Here is a 20,156-nt window from a genome sequence, read left to right on the forward strand (position 1 = left end):
TCTCCATTTCCTGTTCTTTTAGCTCTTTTGTTTCCAGCTCCTGTTGTCTTCTTTGTAGGTGCATTCCATCCATCCATCCATTCCGTCGCTCAGTCGTGTCCGACTCTTTGCGACCCCATGGACTGTAGCCTACCAGGCTTCTCCGTCCATGGGATTCTCCAGGCAAGAATACTGGAGTGGGTTACCGTTTCCTTCTCCAGGGGATCTTCCCAACCCAGGGATCGAACCCAGGTCTCCCGCATTGGAGGCAGACGCTTTAACCTCTGAGCCACCAGGGAAGCCCTGTAGGTGCATTAACTCCTCCTATTCTGTTAGTTTGGCTTCCAGATCACTGATATCCAGGTTGTTTCTTAGGATTCTGAGCCTGTTTTCTACTCTGAACTTTAAGATTTTAGATACTTCTCTTGATTTTTGTTTTTGTTTTATCCTTATTTGACTTCCAAGACTGGATTTAGTATTTGTCCTGACTCAACATTTGTGTGTACTTTGACTACTGCTTAAATTACTGGTACCCACAACCCAATTGTGATTTTTTCATAATAGAACATTCCCCTATTTTAAACTGATCACTTTGGCTCAGTTACTTACTTTTCAGTCCAACTCTAGCTCTGGACCACATTAACATCTCTTCACAGCACTCTTAATTATTTTAGCTCTTCAACTTACTACCCATTACTGTTTGTGTTCAAAGTGCCCACAAGTGGCGCCCCATTTCAAAATCAACAGTTTATAGCTAAGCAATACAGTAACCAGAGTAGTGTTGACAGAGGTTTATTTAAAACTATTTTAAATCTACTCTGATGGGTTTATTAAAATGATAAAGGTCTTCATGGTGAAATCGTTTTTTTAAAAATAAGTATGTGTAATATGTGTTTTAGTGTGTCCCCTTTTGGCCTGAGGATGCTTCTAATAAACTTCTTATTCAAGTTGAAAGAAGTGAAAGCCCTCCCCAAAAGATACATTTTAATAAGCAAGAAAGTTGTATTTTACTGCGTCTAGACAATGAGGTAAGTGATTTTTTTGTGTGTGTGATTAGAGAAGCTAATATATACTTACTAATTTTTTAATAGTGACTTTTCTTTGTTTTACCAAATATGAACAAACATTTCTCTTTGCAAAGGGAAAATGTTCTAAAAGAACACAGGAGACATACAAATTTAATTGTTGCATAGAAAGTTACAGTGCCTGGAATAAACCACATCTTGAATTTGACCCATCTATCTATGATAACTGAGAGTCATGGTTTTTCAGACATGCAGTATAAAATCCTGAATTACTTTCTAAATCATAAAAAAAAATATTAGCTATAGTTTTAATAATAGTTTTATTATTAAATGTTACTGGTTAATGTTCTTTGGAAATGATCACGTTAGAGAATATTTTCTTTTCCTTTTTTCTAGCTTGGAGGTATTATAGCAGAAGTTAATTTGGCTGAGCATTCTACAGTTATTACATTTTCAGATTATCGTGATGGAGCCGCTACATTTCTGTTAATAAATCACACCAAGAATGACATTGTTCAGTATAAGCAAAGGTAAGAGGATTATTACAGATACAGTATCCTCTGATTTTCGCAGAGTCTCGGTGATAAAACTTTGACTTTTTGTTAATTTCTTAGGAGTATAAAAACCAATAATGGCATTATGGCCATGTAAAACAATGTCCTCGTTAAAAAAATGTATACTGAAATATATAGGTTTAAAACTGACTTGATATCTGTAATTTACTTTTTTAAAAGTTTTAACATAATTGACATAAAACATGAATTTCAGTTGTCCAACCTAAATGATTAAATGTTTGTATATATATTGTAAAATCATCACAACAATAAGTCTAGTTAACATTCGTCACTGTATATCGAGTTTTTTTTTCTTGTGATGAGAACTTTAAGATTTACTCTCTTAGCAACTTTTGCATATTAGAGTATTATTAACTGTAGTCATGTTGTACCTCACATCCCCATGACTAATTTTAGAAATGTAAATCAGTACCTTTTGACCCCCGTTACTCATTTCATCTGTCCCTGCCTGTAGCTTCTACCAATCTATTCTCTATGTGTTTGGTTCTTTTGGTGGTTTTCTTTTTTTCTTGCTTTTTTAGATTCCACATTTAACTGAGATAATATGGTATTTGTCTTTCTCTCACTGGCTTATTTCACTTAGCATAATGCCATTAAAGTCCATCCATGTTGTTTCAAATGGCAAGATTTCCTTCTTTTCTATGGCTGAATACTATTTAATTCTATATATATAGTATGAAATATTATATGTGTGTGTATATATATATATTTATATACATACCTCATTTTTATTCATTCATTCATCAGTGGACACTTAGGTTGTTTCCATGTCTTGGTGATTATATGTAATACTGCGATAAGTACGTGTATTTGTTTTGGATTAGTGTTTTCATTTCCTTTGAATAGATATCCAGTTGCTGGATCACATGTTCTGTTTTTAGTTTTTTGACAAGCCTCCATACTGTTTTCTATAGTGGCTGCACCAGTTTACATTACCGTCAACAATACACAATACCTTTTTCCCCAGATCCTCACCAACGTTTCTTTTTTTTCTTATCTTTTTGATGATAACCGTTCTGATAGTGTGGGATGATATCTCGTTGTAGTTTTGGTTTACATTTCCTTGATGATTAGTGATATAATTTACTTTTAAAAACTTCAAAAAAAAGAAGAACTGAAGCAACTATGGCAAAAGCTTGATCAGTGCAGAATCTGGTGAGGAAATTATCAGAGTTTATCATTAGCATTTTATCTAGTTTTGAAATTTTTTATATTTATTGAACATAATGTAAATATTGATTCTTCAGATTTGTTTTCAAACAATAGATAACATTTTTCTTGCTGAGGCATATGGGAAAGGACCACTACGTTTTTAAGCTTTGCTAAAGACCATATTTATATATGTATTTCAGGATTACTCATAACATCATTTGTTTCAATATAATGTGATATCATATCCTCCTAGTTCCACTACAGTTTACGTAACCTTTACCTCTGTTTATGGGTCCCAGGTTGTCTTGAATTTATTTTGTCTACTTTTTTAGTTTGCTTTTATGTCACTTACCAGTGGACCCATGTTTATCAGTGCATTTCTGCTTTTTTTTTCCCACTGCTCACTGTACAATTCTAATCATTGACTAAAATAAAATAGGTGTTGATGAATGAGAATCCCAGGTTGATCTAGCATATACCTAGAACTCCTCCTTGCCCATCAGTTCTCTCATTTGTGGAATATGTTGAGAGAGAGGAGAGCCTGTTTTTTATGATTATCCATATTATAAAAATAGTAAATTGGTTGATTAAAACTGGCAAAAGAAAGTAGAAATGGCTTTCATTTATTTACCCTTCAGTTCATTTACCTCAGCTAGCCTTTCTCAAAGAAATTTTCACAAAATTAAGACCTCCAGAAAATGATTTGAGTGACTGTTTTCTCAGTTCTCTCAAATATATTACATAACTGGTAACATTCTAAGATACATAGGAGCTAAGTTGATTCTTCATATACTGTGGATAATGTAGGATATCATAGCTTAATTCTCTGACATCTGGTTGAGCCTGGCTAATGCTGAACAAGAGACTTTATCAGTCCTTTCTTTGGACTTGACTTTGTACTCTTATTTATAGTCCAGTTCAGATATGAAATGTTTTAAAATTTTATCTCCTGCATTGTTATAATTATCAAAGTAAGGGATGTAAGAGAAACTAAAATGTGATCCTGTGTAGAAATTCTGAAACTGCACAATTAGTCGTAAAGGGAGTTTATAAAATTAACAATGTGAAAGAATGAACATGGGATTTAGATTTATAATTATTTGAAGAAGTGAAGTGAGGTTAAAGTCGCTCAGTCGTGTCTGACTCTTTGCAACCCCATGGACTATACAGTCCATGGAATTCTCCAGGCCAGAATACCGGAGTGGGAAGCTCTTCCCTTCTCCAGGGGATCTTCCCAACCCAGGGATTAAACCCAGGTGGATTCTTTACTAGCTGAGCCACGAGAAGCCCAGGTATTTGAAGAACTTCTTAAACTGAGAACATGGAATTTTGGTTTAAAAGAGGATTGAATCCAGATCCCCAAATCTTTACTCCAGTGTAGCCTTCTGTTGAGTTTCATGCTACCACCTTTTCCTAAATAGTGTATTACATAAGAAGCTGCTGCTGCTGCTGCTGCTGCTAAGTCACTTCAGTCGTGTCCGACTCTGTGTGACCCCATAGACGGAAGCCCACCAGGCTCCCCCGTCCCTGGGATTCTCCAGGCAAGAACACTGGAGTGGGTTGCCATTTCCTTCTCCAATGTGTGAAAGTGAAAAGTGAAAGTAAAGTCGCTCAGTCGTGTCCGACCCTTAGCGACCCCACGGACTGCAGCCTACCAGGCTGCTCCATCCACGGGATTTTCTAGGCAAGAGTACTGGAGTGGCTTGCCATTGCCTTCTCCGACATAAGAAGCTACCGTGATTCAAAGCTGACCTCATCATTTATACTGCAAAATCTCTTTCTCCTCTATATCCTTATCTCAGTGAATGACACTGTCATCCACCCTTGTGATTCTGGATTTCTCCTGCCTCACCATGCCATCCAGTTAAACTCTGATTTTTTTTAAAAAATTTTCCTTCTTGTCTACTCTCTGCTATCTTTTCAGATAGCTGCTCTCTCCAACATTTATTTCTTGAGTGGATTTTAAGTCTGATTCTCTAGTCTTATCTCTAGTAAATCCTCCAGAGGTAGGTTTCTAAAAATACTAAATAGAGGCGTCCCAGGTGGCTCAGTGGTAAAGAATCTGCCTGCCAGTGCAAGAGATATGGGTTCAATCCCTGGGTCCAGAATATCCCCTGGAGTAGGAAATGACAACCCTGTCCAGTATTCTTGCTTAGAAAATTCCGTGGATAGACTTGGGGGCTGCGGTCCATAGGGTTGCAAAGAGTCAGACATGACTGCATGAATGAACACGTGCGCATGCGCGCGCACACACATAAAATAGCCAAAAGAATGAAATTTTTAAAAAAATACTAATGTAATCGTGTCTTTCTTGTTTAAAGTTCTTTAGTGATTTTCCATTCTTTTAAAATGTTTGTATACTACTTTTTTAAACACTTCTCTTTCTGTTGTCTCTTATCCTGTACTTCAGTCCAAGTGAAGTGTTTGTTTCCTGAATGCTCTGGGCTCTTTCATGTGTTATTACCATTCCAGTTGCTCCTTTCTGCTGGAAAAGCTTCATTTTCATGCAGTCCCTTCCGTCACCTCCTTAGTCTGTATACCCAGTTTTCCATTGCATCTTTGCACACAAAAGTGTTTGTCACATTGTATTGTCATTTTCATGTGAAGTTACTACTTGTACATAGTTAATATTCTGAGGATTCTGGTTGCTTTTAATTTTCTTTGAATTTCCTGAGGTCAATTTGAGATTAATTTTTTCCTAAAGAATGTTCTGCAGTGAATGAAATAGACTTAAAGCATTTGTAAATATATTCAACCTAATTTATCTGAACAACACTGTTACATTTGCTGTTCTTTGATAGAAAAGTAAGGGATATAGAACTTTTGTTTCCTCTGCCTTCCCTTCCCTTGGCTTTTTTGTTGTTGCTAGTGTGGTTTTTGTTGCTGTTGTTGAGTCTCTCAGTCACGTCCAACTCTTTGCGACTCTATGGACTGACTGTGGTACACCAGGCTTTCCTGTCCTTCACTATCTCCCAGAGTTTACTCAGAGTTATGTCCATTGAGTCGATGATGGCATCCAGCCATCTCATCCTCTGTCACCCCCTTTTCCTCCTTCCCTCAATCTTTCCCAGCATTAAGGTCTTTTCCAATGGGTCGACTCTTTGCAGCAGGTGGCCAAAGTATTGGAGCTTCAGTTTCAGCATCAGTCCTTCCAATGAATATTCAGAGTTGATTTCTTTTAGGATTGACTGGTTTGCTCTCCTTGCTGTCCAAGGGACTCTCAAGAGTCTTCTCTGGCACTACAGTTCAAAAGCATCAGTTCTTTAGGGCTCAGCCTTCTTTACGGTCCAGCTCTCACATCCATACATGACTACCAGAAAAACCATATTTTTGATTATATGAACCTCTGTCAGCAAAGTGATATCTCTGCTGTTTAATACTCTGTCCTACATATAATATCACTAGATGTCCAAATTCAGTTTCTTATGAATATAATTTGGGATTTTATAGCCAGAGTAATATATGATTAATTTTTCAAATCTATGTTATTGAAGATATTTGGATTGATTTATAATTGGATTTCCCTGGTAGCTCAGCTGGTAAGGAATCCACCTGCAATTAGGAGACCCTAGTTCGAGTCCTGGGTTGGGAAGATCTGCTGGAGAAGGGATAGGCTACCCACTCCAGTATTCTTGGATTTCCCTGGTGGCTCAGCTGGTTAAGATTCTGCCTGCAGAAGACCTGTGTTCAATCCCTGGATTGGGATGATCCCCTGGAGACAGGAAAGGCTACCCACTCCAGTATTCTCCATGGAGAAGTCCTCAATGGACTCTATAGTCCGTGGTGTCGCGAAGAATCGGACATGACTGAGCAACTTTCACAGTATTAACGAGTTAATTTTTTGACTGGTTTTGTTTAATGTTTTTGTACCACAGTTCTTAAAATTGTATTTTGACTCCTCTCTGGCTTGGTTGGAAAAAGTAAGGGTTTGTGGTAATATGTTATGCTATTACTTATTTCAAAACATCTTACTTTTGGAAATTAACAATTTGCCATAAAATTTTAAGTCATAACTCTTGCCTCAAATTTGTGTAGGCATTGCTGCTTTGTTTTCTGGCATTCAGTATTACAGAACAGAGTGAAAAGTCTTTATTTTTATTTCTAAGGGTAACTGTGATTTCCCTAGGTCAAGTTTAGGGATAGGCAGGTTTCCCTCTATTTTCTTAAAATTTGATATTTTCCAAAGTCCTACATTCTGTGTTGGATGATATTGTTTCCATTCATTTAGTCTGTTACCCAATGAAGCCTAATCTGCAGAGTCAGCTTTTCCAGCTCAGAAAAGTTATATTGTATTATTTTTTTGGTTTGTAACTTCTCCATTTTCTTTTGGCAAATTGTTTTGTGAGTTGATTTGAGTTTCTTAGATTTATATCCTGTGTCTTATGGTTTTTAAAAATAATTGAACTGAATTTTGACACAGTAAAATCGATTCTTAGGAAAGTATTACTAGTTAAATTCTCTTAGATTTGGTATAGATAAGGTAAAGTAATTGAAATAATTTTCTTTCATAATTAATTAGTATTTAAAGTTGACAGAGTAGTTTCAGAAACCTGGAAATATTTTTTAAATTAATTTTTGACAGTGCTAGGTCCATGGGGCCGCTAAGGGTCGGACACGACTGATCGACTTCACTTTCACTTTTCACTTTCACACATTGGAGAAGGAAATGGCAACCCACTCCAGTGTTCTTACCTGGAGAATCCCAGGGAAGGGGGAGCCTGGTGGGCTGCCGTCTGTGGGTTCGCACAGAGTCGGACACGACTGAAGCGACTTAGCAGCAGCAGCAGGTCTCTGTTGCTTTGTGCAGTCTTCCACTAGTTGCAGCGAGCTTGAACTGCTCCTCCCTGAAGTGCTGCGCGTCTCATTGCGGTGGCTTCTCTTCTCGTGGAGCGTAGACTCCAGGGTTCGCAGTCCCTGGGTGCAAGGACTCAGTGGTTGTGGTTTCCTGGCTCCGGAGCACAGGCTCAGTAGTCATAGCTCTGTGGCATCTGGGGTCGGAAGATGCCGAACAGGGATCCATGTCTCCTGCATTGGCAGGTGGATTCTTTACCTCTGAGCCACCAGGGAAACCCAACCTAAGATATTTATTTCCTAACTGGGGCACACATTTCCCTTGAAATATTCTGCTTATTTTCTCAGAAAACCACTTTTTATTGTATAAGGAAAAATTTCGGTCTACTTTACTCAGAACTATCATAAATTAAGTTTATGATAATTAATAAACTTCATTAATGGACTTAATGAAGTATTATTTTAGATTCTTGGTATATTTGTATACTTGCACTTAATTTACTGTGTCTTTTTCCTATTTATGTCAGTTCCCTCAGTGAAATAGAAGATTCCCTCCCTCCTGGAAAAGCAGTATTTTATACATGGGCTGATCCAGTGGGCTCTAGAAAGCTGAAGTGGAAATGTGGAAAAAGCCACGGTGAAGTAACACAAAAGGATGTATGTACTGGGTTATTATGGTGTTCTTAGCAGGATTTTATTTTTTTTCAGCCTTACTAGTTTTGAGACCTTTTTGTGTTTACACTTCTTAAACACTGCTGAAGATTTTTAAAGCAATATTCAAGCTTTAACTTAACCAAAAATGTTTAAAACTGGAAGCAGTCTTATTTTTTCTAACTTCTTATTTGCTTCTATTATGTTATAAAGGGTAAACTTAGATACTTTCAGCATTCAATTTATAAACAGATACACATATATTATTGCATTAAAGGTCATCTAAGTCAGTGTTGCTTCTGTGAAGGACATTTAAGAATCTGTTAACATACGGATTTATCTCTGAATGGCAGACTGTTGTTTATTATAATAATAAAGTTAGGTATAAATATTCTCCAGTAACATATTAAATGACTTTCAGAAATTGTTTTATTAAAGTTTTATTGATCCTTCAAAATTTATCTTAATTTGTTCCCTATTCCAGTGTCTTTTTTCTTGCCACTAGTTATTATTTCTTATCAAATGAGTAAATGAATGAGTACTGAATGTTTATTAATTTTTATGTTTTTTGAGATGATTATATGCTTTTGGGGCTTTGTCTTATTTGGTTGTTTTTTCAAATATTAGGCCCTTCTTGTATTTTTGGAATTGACTTCCTAATGTTTTGTTCAAGACTTTTGCTTGTATTAATGAAAGAAGTTGGCCTGTCACTGTCTTATCTTGTAATAATCTTCCAGATTTCAATATTAAGGTCATCCTGACTTCTAATACATGTTGGGAATTATCTACAGTTTTTCTGTTTTCTGAAAGAGTTCATGTTAGACTGGTATGATTTGTAGAATGTTTGGAATGTTTGCTATAGAGTTCACAAGTGAAGCCTAGTCATCTTACCTGCAGTAGTCTTTGTAAGGTTTTTAAATTATGAATGCTACTTTTTATTGATAGGGCAGTTCAGTTTTCTACTTTTATTTGTGTGGCTTTGATAAGAGTTTTTCTAAGAATGCATTTGTTTCATCTCAGTTTTCTAATATATTGATATAAATGTTTTTATAATATCCATATTTTTATCTTTTTAAGATTTATAGTGATGATTCTTCTTTTTGTTCCTTTCTAGTGTAGAATATTTGTGCCTTCATTCCTTTTTTCCCTAAGTTTTGCTGAGTTTTTATTCGTTTATTTAGTTTCAGTTTAGTTTTGTCTGTTAGAAAACCATCAGTTTGCCCTTTTGATGATCTCTTTTATACATTTGTTTTCATTTTCACATATTTTTGGCTAATCTATATTATCTTCTTTCCCCTTCTGTTTGAATTTGGTAATTTTCTTTTAAACTCTTGAGATAGATAATTATATTAATCTGCTCAGGATGCTATAACAAAATACCTTAGCCTGGATGCCTTAAACAGTGGAGATTCATTTCTAGTGGTACTGGAGGTGGGAAGCCTGAGATCAGAATACCAGCATAGTCAAATTCTGGTGAATTTTATGAGGATGCTTCCTGGCTTGCAGATGACAGCCTTCTTGCTATGTCTTCACAGGGTGAAGAGAGAGGGAGTGAGCTCTCTGGTATTTCTTATAAGGAAAGGAATAGTAGTGAATCAGAGCCCTATTTACACCCTTCCCCTCCCCCATGATGTCATTTAACCATGATGTCATTACCATATAGTCATATTGGAGGCTGAGACTGTAACATATGAATGGGGGGAGGGGAGCAGCACAAATGAGTTCACAGCAGATATCTAGGTCATTGCTTTTTAGATTTTCTTCGCTTTTTATTTGAAGTCACAAACATCTTACAAAAACAGTAGTAATTCTGTCTCACAAATGTGGCTTATATTATTTTTTAGTTCAAAATATTTTCTGAATTTCATTGTGATTTATTTTTATGTTTGACTTTATGGTTACTTAGGTTATCACTTTTCAAAAGTATTTTCTTGTTGTGTTTATTTATTTCTAAGTTAATTCCACTGTGACCAGAGAACATACTCTGATTCAGTTCATGGAAATTTATTGAAATCGACTTTGTGGGCTTGTAATCAATTTTTGTAAATATTTTATTTGTATTTGAAAAAATACATATTCTGCAGTTGGTTACAATGTTCTATATATGTCAGTTTGTTCAAGTTTTGTTGAGTTGTGTAGATCTTCTATCTTATTAAGTTTTTTGTTTGTGCTTGTTTTGTTGCTGTGAGAATGGTATTTGAAATCATGGATCTATGCATATCTTTTTGGTTTTCTTAATTTGGGCTCTTATATTTTGAAACTGTGTGATTCAGTTCAGTTTAGTCGCTCAGTCGTGTCCGCCTCTTTGCAACCCCATGGATTGCAACACACCAGTCCTCCCTGTCCATCACCAACTTACGGAGTTTACCCAAACTCATGTCCATGGAGTCGGTGATGCCATCCAGCCATCTCATCCTGTGTCGTCCCCTTCTCCTCCTGCCTTCAATCTTTCCCAGCATCAGGGTCTTTTCAAATGAGTCAGCTCTTTGCATCAGGTGGCCAAAGTATTGGAGTTTCAGCTTCAACATCAGTCCTTCCAATGAACATTTAGGACTGATTTCCTTTAGGATGGACTAGTTGGATCTCCTTGCAACTATGTGATTCCATTCCGTTCTGTTCCGTTCAGTCGCTCAGTCGTGTCCGACTCTTTGTGACCTGTGGACTGTAGCCTACCAGGCTTCTCCGTCCATGGGATTCTCCAGGCAAGAATACTGGAGTGGGTTACCGTTTCCTTCTCCAGGGGATCTTCCCGACCCAGGGATCGAACCCGGGTCTCCCGCATTGGAGGCAGACGCTTTAACTTCTGAGCCAAGCCACCAGGGAAATTGTTGTCTTTTTGTTAAGTTGATTCTTATTAATATATAATGTTGCAGTGCCCACCAGTATCTTTTTAGGCTTAAATATTGAGACTTACAAAACTATCAAAGGCCACAGTTTGCAACTGCCTAACTGGAGTTGACTCACTGGAAAAGACTCTGATGCTGGGAAAGGTTGGGGGCGGGAGGAGAAGGGGACGACTGAGAATGAGATGGCTGGATGGCATCACCGACTCTGTGGACATGAGTTTGAGTGAACTCCGGGAGTTGGTGATGGACGGAGAGGCCTGGCATGCTGTGATTCATGGGGTCGCGGAGAGTCGGACATGACTGAGCGACTGAACTGAACTGAACTGAACTGGAAGATTATTGTTGTTTAGTCGCTAAGTTGTGTCTGACTCTTCTGAGACCTCGTGGACTGTAGCCCGCCAGGCTCTCCTCTGTCCATGGGATTTTCCAGGCAAGAGTTGTTGACTAAAATATTATTCACAACCTAAAAGTGTTGAGAGTTATGTTTTATTCGGCAGGAATTTTTACGACTTCAACCCCAGGAGGCAGCATCTAAAGTATCCCTGAGATAATTACTCTAAAGAGGCAAGGCGGAGTTGAGGGAGCCAAGATATATAGGAGTATTGTAACAAAGGACAGGTAGTCTGAACATCAAAAGATTATTGTTAATTTAATAAAAGCAGATAAGTCAAGTTAAGGCATTTTGCACTTTTCTGTGTATGGGAAGGTACAAGAGTCTGGGCTCACTGAACTCATTCTTTTGATATTCACCTCAGCTATTTGGGACTAGTATCCTGTGTTTTTATATTCTGAGTTCCGTGGGGCTCACCAGCTCATCCCAGATTGCGACTGTACTTGTTGTTGACTGTGACATCCTTTGTTTACTGATATGGCAGACAGCATTCTGCTTATCAGAGTCTATAGCTGATTAGTTTCATTTGTCCGAAAATGTCTTTATTTTGCTCTGTTTTTAGTGAAGTATTTCTGCAGGATATCAAATTTCAGGTTCGGCACCTCTTTCCTCTTCCTCTTAGGAATTCACCTTTGCATAAATGTTAGACTTTTCATCATGTCTCTTACGACTTTTATGTGTTGTTCTAAGAGACGTGTTCTATGATGTCTCTTATGACTTTTATGTGTTGTTTAATCCTTTTCTCTCCTTCCTTCAGTATGAATATTTCCTTCTGACTTTTCACAGTACTTCTTTTACTGTGTCTAATCTCCTCTTAAAATCATCTGTTGAGTTCTTAATTTTAGTTATTGAAATATCAGTTCTAAGGTTTCTATTATAAAAGTTTTTGTTCCAGAATTCTCTATCACATAATTTCTTGAATGTTCTGATCATAACTCCTTTAAAGACTGTCTGACAATTCCAATACCTAGATTTCTTCCGGATATTTAAAAATTTTCTCTTTTCTTGGTTTTCACTGAAATCCATTCTTTTTGCATGTTATTTTTGACTCTGTGCTGAACATAGTATATGAAAAATTTTAAAGATAATTTGAGACTCCGTATGATGTTCCCTAACTTCTCAGTATTTGCTTCTACTTTTTGAATTGACAGTTGTGAACTCTGAATACAAAGACCACTTTGTCTTTTCTGTTACTTTTTTTTGTTTTGTTTCTTGGTTTTATTTATTTATTTGACTATACACTGAATCTTAGTTGTGGCATGAGGGATCTTTAGTTATGGCCTGTGAACTCTTAGTTCCGGCATGTGGGATCTAGTTCCCAGACCCTGGATCCAGCTTGAGCCCCCTGCATTGGGAACAGTCTTAGCCATTGGACCACCAGGGAAGTCCCACAAAGTTCACTTTTATTGCCTTGCTTTCTCTCTCAGATCTTGGAGCCATTAATTCATGCTATCTTGGAAGCTTTTCTGTCTTTTCAGACACATATTTTTCCTTTTTAGATGTTGTCCAACTTTTTGCTGTTAGCAAGGTTTGTCTCAGACCACCTAGTCATCAGTTGCCAGAACAGAAACCCATGATATCTTTTTAAAATCAAGCTTGTTAGCATATGGGAATGTAATGGCATTTTGTGTATTGATTTTTTTAATCCAGAAAATTGACTGAATTCTCTTATTAATATTATTTGTTTTTTATTTTTCAACATGTACGATCATGACACTTAAATATAATGAGAGTTTTGTTTTCTCCTTTTCAGTCCTTTCATTTTTTATTTCTTTTTGCCTTACTGGACTGGCTTGCATCTCTATGTCCTGTTTAATAAAACTGATGTTTACATATATTTTTGCCTTATTTTTGGTCTCAAGTTATATGACATCAGCATTTACCTTTAAGTGTGATCTTTGCTGAAGTTTGGTGTGTGTTTGGGAAGTTTGATAAGAGGCTAAAGAACTTCTTATGTAGTCTTTGCCAAAATTTTTTATTATTCCTGAATATTGAATTTTGTAAAATATTTTCTCTCACATTTTATTTGCATAACATTCCTTTCTTACTTCGTACGTTCATCTTGGATCACTTTACTCTTGCTGGTATTTAATTCCTCCTGTAGAATTTGCTTGAGTGAATTTCTGTTGATGGTGATATTTAGTAGTTTTCATTTGTCTTCATGCATTTTTATTTCTTGTACTTTTCTTCACTGAGGAATACTTCTGCTGAGTAAGGAATTCTGGGTTCTGAGTTGTTTTCTTTTAGAATATTGATTGTATTTTTCCATTGTCTTTCCAGTGTTGCTCTTGTGAATTCCAGTGTTGTTTAAATGTATTTGAGAGGGTTGCCCATGATTAACCTAACTTTATTTTTTTTAATTCATGATTATTAGATTTATTTTTTTAATTCATTTTAATATAAAAAATAAAATTAATAAACTATTTAACCTGTCAATTAGTAATTTTGCATCAGTTCAGTGCAGTTCAGTAGCTCAGTAGTGTCCGACTCTTTGCGACCCCATGGATTGCAGCACACCAGGCCTCCCTGTCCATCACCAACTCCTGGAGTTTACTCAAACTCATGTCCATTGAGTTGGTGATGCCATCCAACCATCTCATCGTCTGTCATCCCCTTCTCCTCCTGCCTTCAGTCTTTCCCAGCATCTGGGTCTTTTCAAATGAGTCAGCTCTTTGCTTCAGGTGGCCAAAGTATTGGAGCCTCAGCTTCAATAAGTACTTTTACATATTTATATCACAATGATAGTTGAAGTTTGCAAAGATAAACCTGTAATCCACTATAACATATTAGAAATATTTCAGAATTACTTGGAAATTAGCTTATTTACATCTTAATGTAGTTTTAGTATTATGTATTATATTTTAGAGAGTGTTATAAGTAACATGATATAGTAACTTATTTTTAATTTTAGTGGATTATAACATGAATGTGTACTGTATATTTTAATACCTTGTTTAATCAGAATGTTCACTTAACTAGGAATTAATGGCTGACGGTTAACTATTAGAAGTTAATTTTTTTAAACTGAAGATCCTGATATCAGCACAATGCTTATATATAAAGTCTTTCTGTAGTATTAACCCTGTAGTATTTGTGCTTTGTGGAGCATGCAACTGGGGTGTCAAATATTCTTTTATCTTATTTAGTTCAGCTCTGAAAAGGAATAGAAGTTTCTGACTAAACAACTTTTAATGCATAACACATTGATTAGTCTTATAATAAAGCAGAGAAGATAATTCTGTGTTCCTAATTAGCCTACAAAGGAAGACTAATTAGATTTTACTATGATATTAAAAGTTTGCCTGTCTTCCTGACTTCATAATGATTATGGCAGAAACTTTCATTAACTAATTTGAATTATGTAAATTTCCAAATGTTACACAATTGTTAATTTATTTTATTCTTATGAAGTAAGTACCATTACTATTCTCATTTTTCAACTGTGGAATGTAGATTTCATGTTGGTTGGGACCAAACTCTAATTTTTTTGATGATTTTTTTTCAGGATATGATGACACCTATAAATTTGGGAAAAAAGACCATTTATTTAGTTTCATTTTTTGAAGGCTTGCAACGCATTATTTTATTTACTGAAGATCCAAGAGTATTTCAAGTGACATATGAAAGTGAGAAAGCAGAGTTAGCAGAGCAAGAAATTGTGTTGGCGTTACAAGATGTTGGAATTTCTCTTGTCAATAATTATACAAAGCAAGAAGTAGCCTATATTGGCATTACAAGGTTAGATGTATTAGAATTTAGATACATTTAAGTGTAAGTTCTTAATCATTAAGAATGGTGATTGTAAAGTCTAAAATGAATTAGTTTAAATTTTGTTTTGATTATTCAATGATACTAATCTAAGGTAATGCTAATTTAAAAGTGCTTTGATACTTTTATTGCCTTTCAAGATAAAGATATACCAAAAATCAGATTTATAAATCTCTCATCATGTTATTTTCCCAACTGTCTGAAAATTATAATTATTCAACTTATTAAAAGTATATTTTCTTTCTTTAACATGTCACAAGGAAATATTTAATTGTTTTTTACCACCTTTTTCTATGATTTTGTTTATTTTGAAGTGCATTTGATCTGCTACACTGTGTTAGTTCCTGGTACATAACATAGTGACTCAGTATTTCTGTTTATTACAGTGATCACAATAAGTCTAATTACCATCTGTGACCATACAGAAATTATTCGTTATTATTGACTGTATTCCCCACACTATACATCTTACTTTCTAACCACTTTCTACTTTGATCTTGGTACTTTAAGATCTAGTAAGGTAATATTGTACTTACCATTTCCCACATAAATCATCACCAGTAAAACTCTTTTCTTTCCTTTATGCACTTAATGTTTCTGTTCGTAACTATTTGAACTTAGTATTTTTATATTACTGCCTAATTTGACAGTGTTGCTAGATTCCAGTTTGTATAACAGGGATAATGTAGTTTTAATCCCTTGAATTAAGCTCTCAGATATATAAATTAAAGGTTTATGATACAGATTTGAATTCATTTTTCTATGTAAATTTGTTTAGAAATGTCCCTGACTTCTTGAATAGTAGCTATGCCATTTAAAAAGGCATATTAAAGGAAATTCCTGGGCAGTCTAGTGGTTAGTATTCAGCTCTTCCATTGCAGGGGCACAGATTCAATCCCTGGTCAGAGAACTAAGAACCTGTGTGCCAAGCAGTGCAGCCAAATCAATAAATAAGCATGTTAAAACTATTTTCTTAGAAATTTTTATTGTTCTTAAAAAAATATTACTGAAATAGAAAGGTCAAATAGACAACAGATTTTAAGCCTGTGAAACCTAATGTGCTGTCTCCTATGCTAAATGATGTAAATACAAGTGGAATTGATACATGGTTTCTGTTTATTAAGAGAACATAAATTTTAGAATGAGTAAGATTAAATAATTTACATACTTAAACAGAATGAGTGAAGTGATTTTAGAATGTGGATAGATTTTTTTTTTGAGGTATGGAAACTGGAAGCTGTTCAGGAGCCTCTTCCACCTTTGTGTCTGTTTTTTCTGTTATGTGGCATGGCATGCAGGATCTTAATTACCTGACCAAAGATCAAACCTGCATCCCCTGCAGTGAAAGCATGGAGTCTTAACTACTGGACCACCAGGGAAGTCCCTATAATGTGGATAGATTTTTAAATTCTTTGTTTAAGTCTTTCAGTGGTTTTTCAGTAAATTAGATTTGTTCCATGCACTCTCTCTCCTAGATTACTATTTCACACTTTGCATGCTTGTGTCCTGTCAGACTCCTTGAGACCCAATGGACTGTAGCTTGCCAGGTTCCTCTATCCATGGAATTTTCCAGGCAAGAATACTGCAGTGGGTTGCCATTTCCTCCCCAGGGATCTTCCCAACCCAGGGATTGTACCCACGTCTTAAAGTCTCCAGCATTGGCAAGGAGATTCTTTCTCACTGAGCCAGACTCTTTGCGACCCCATGGACTATACAGTTCATGGAATTCTCCAGGCCAGAATAATGGAGTTGGTAGCCTTTCCCTTCTTCAGGGGATCTTTCCAACTCAGGGATCTAACCCAGGTCTCCCGCATTGCAGGGGGATTCTTTACCAGGTGAGCCACAAGGGAAGCCCATTTCATATTTTGGCTCTTTTTAAATCCCCATTCTCTCTCAGCTCAGTGCCTTGAGTCTTATTTCACCAAGTAAACTGACGCAGTCAAAAAGGAACTTCCAAAGACCCACTCCCAACCTCTCAGCTTCCTATGCACCAGTATTTTTTATGTATATATTACAGCAACACACTTCCCACTTATCATAGAAATATTGTATGTGCTCCTATTTAAACATATTTTTCTTCTTTTGCACTATATTTCATTCACTCTTGCCTCTTGAGACACTGACCCAGCAATCCTCTTCTTTCTCTGTCCTACTTCAATAATTTTTGGCTCCCTATTGAATTGTCCCAATAAGTTTAATATCTTTCAACTAAAAAAAATTCTCTTGAACCTACTTTCCCTGCTACCTACTGCACATTTCTTTGCTTTACTTTATAGCTGAACTCATTAGAAGTGTTATCTATTTCAAAAAATATTTTCACTCTCTCCAGTTCTTTTTTTTACCCATTTTTTCTTTAACTGTTCCGAACAGGCTTTTGCTTTCAGTGTACCATAAAGCTGGTCTTGATAAGATCACCAGAGACCTGTTTTGCCAGGGGCATTGTACAATTACCATTCTTCATGTTGCTTAAGTTTATAACATTCTAACATAGGGCTTCCCTGGTGGCTCAGAGGTTAAAGCGTCTGTCTCCAATGCGGGAGACCCGGGTTCGATCCCTGGGTCGGGAAGATCCCCTGGAGAAGTAAACGGTAACCCACTCCAGTATTCTTGCCTGGAGAATCCCATGGATGGAGAAGCCTGGTAGGCTACAGTCCACAGGGTCGCATAGAGTTGGACACGACTGAGCGACGGAACTGAACGGAACATTCTACACAGATCCTTCCTTGACCCGGTTTCTTTGACTTTACTTCCAGGATAACTCACCGCCTTGGTTTTTCTTTCTGTTCCTGCATTCTTAGTCTCACTTCTTGGTGCCTTGTCATTTTCTCAGCTGCTTGATATTGGGTATCTTGAGGCTCTCAGAACTGAGTCTGCTTCTCTTCTCTATTTCAGTTTTATGATTTCAAATACCATATATATGCAGAAAACTTCTTGAAGTGTATCTTCAGCTAGATTTTTCGTCTGAGCTCCAGACTTGTCTGTCCAGCTACTTACATAAAATCTCTGCTTAGGTATCTGAGAGACTTCTTAAGCTTTATAGTATATAAAACCAAACTCCTTCCTCTTTCTATCAAAACCTGCTCTCCCACTGGAGTTAATGACAACTACATTCTTCTAGTTGCCCAGGTCAAAATCTTTGGAATCATCTTTGATTTATCTTACCCTTATCTAATCCATCTGAAAATATTGTTTTGGATCTTGCTTCAAAACACACATAAAATCTGACCACTTTGGAATGCTTCAGTCTTGCCATCTTAGGCAGAACCGTCACCATTTTTCTTCTGGCTTACTGCATTACATTCCTAACTAGTCTTCCTGTTCTAGTCCTCATCCTTTATTTTTATTTCCTTGCTTCCCATCCCATCACACAGTTTATTCTTAAACCTTAAGTCAGATCATATTGCTGATTATCTTCTCATAGTCATTCAATGGGTTCTCATCCCAGAATAAAACTCGGTCTTTACCATATCCTCAAGGCTTTATATTGTTTTGCCTCTCATTATCTGTCTTACTTCATCTTCTGCTCTTAATGTATTCCAAGCATGCCAAGCCCCCTTGCTCTTCCTGTGCTATGGCATGCTCTGCTTTGTAGTCTCTGCTCTAGCTTGTCTCTCTACCTGAAATGTTATAACTCCCCCATCTCTTTAAGGCTGTTGAAATCTCACCTTCTTAATGACACCTCCATTGACCATTCTGTTTTGATACTGCACCCCCCACTACTTTGCATATCCTAATACTCCAGATCCTCCTTAACCTATCTGCTTTTTCTTCTTTCAAAAGCCATTTTTATCTCCTAATATATTAAAATATGCTAATTTACTGTTTAGTGTCTGTCTGTCCTCAGGTAAAAGAAGGTTACAAAATGGCAGAAACGTTCCCTAATAATATTGCTGCCACCTAAAATAGTGCCTGAATAAGAGTTTAATAAGTAGTGGTTGAATGAATTCATGTTAATAAACTTATAATGTGCTTGCTTACAACTAGAGATATTGCAAAAATTCACTGATGGTTTTGTAATTCATGTAATAAACCAGTTAAAATGAAACTGTTTATAAATTAGTACCATGATTTTTGCTTTCACATGTAAGTTCTGACGTGGTTTGGGAGACAAAGCCCAGAAAGAAGGCAAGATGGAAGCCAATGAGTGTGAAGCACACTGAGAAGTTAGAGAAGGAATTTAAGGACTATACTGAATCTTCACTGTCAGAAGATAAGGTTATTGAGTTGGACACTAACATTCTGGTAATATTTTTAAGTACTGATATAAAGTTTTAATTTCTATCATGTTGTAGTTAAATGAAACACAAGTTCGTTTTTAAGGAAAGACAGGTTTGCTTACAAAACAATGAATCTTATTCTATGTACTTTATATAGAATATTTTAAAGGAATAGTTCTCTGTATTAAGATTCAGACTTTTTTAAGTGCTGATGATCTAAGTTGTTTTGCTTTATTTATAAAGTTATTTTTCTTATATTGCTTTATTTTTTGATAAGTTTTAGTCAAGTAAAAGTTAAAGAAATAAAGTAAAAAAATTTAGTTATATAGAAGTTATATAAAAAGTGATAAAATCAAGTTCCCAGGGGTATATGAATATTTTATGACTATTATATGAATATTTGTGAGTTGCATGTATATGGGATATAAAGATCTCAATCAAAATCTTATCAAATATTTAGCCTACTATTTAAATTAATATTACCATAAAAGTTTTTTGGTACAAATTTCTGACTTTAGTCAATTAATAAAGAGAAATTCTATGGGGTTTTTTTTGTTGTGGGGGTGGGCATATTTTTCAGGTTCGCTTCACACCTGCTGGTACTAACATGAAAATTCTGCAGCCACATGTAATAGCTATAAGAAGAAATTATCTGCCAGCATTAAAAGTAGAATATAGCACATCTGCACATCAGTCATCGTTTAGAATTCAAATTTACAGAATACAGGTAAGTTTAAAAAGATATTCAGAGCATATTCTAA

General features: G+C 36.0%; 1 protein-coding gene across 5 annotated transcripts in view; it reads left to right on the forward strand.

The window, feature by feature from the left end:
• The window catches only part of VPS13A (vacuolar protein sorting 13 homolog A), a 247,632-nt gene that overhangs the window by 178,460 nt on the left and 49,016 nt on the right, over positions 1-20,156 (forward strand). For all 5 annotated transcript variants that reach the window (XR_008686092.2, XR_008686091.2, XR_016037846.1 and 2 more), the window contains exons 51-56: positions 879-1,007; positions 1,401-1,534; positions 8,050-8,179; positions 14,916-15,148; positions 19,267-19,420; positions 19,976-20,122. Coding sequence is in view for 2 of the 5 variants with exons in the window: in XM_055426921.2 (XP_055282896.2) it covers positions 879-1,007; positions 1,401-1,534; positions 8,050-8,179; positions 14,916-15,148; positions 19,267-19,420; positions 19,976-20,122 (927 nt within the window). In the remaining 3 variants the exon portion in view is untranslated. The remainder of the gene's footprint in view (positions 1-878; positions 1,008-1,400; positions 1,535-8,049; positions 8,180-14,915; positions 15,149-19,266; positions 19,421-19,975; positions 20,123-20,156) is intronic.

The sequence above is a fragment of the Moschus berezovskii genome, chromosome 7, assembly GCF_049115385.1.
Source record: "Moschus berezovskii isolate FMDL1 chromosome 7, NW_MosBer_1.0, whole genome shotgun sequence".
NCBI lineage: Eukaryota > Metazoa > Chordata > Mammalia > Artiodactyla > Moschidae > Moschus > Moschus berezovskii.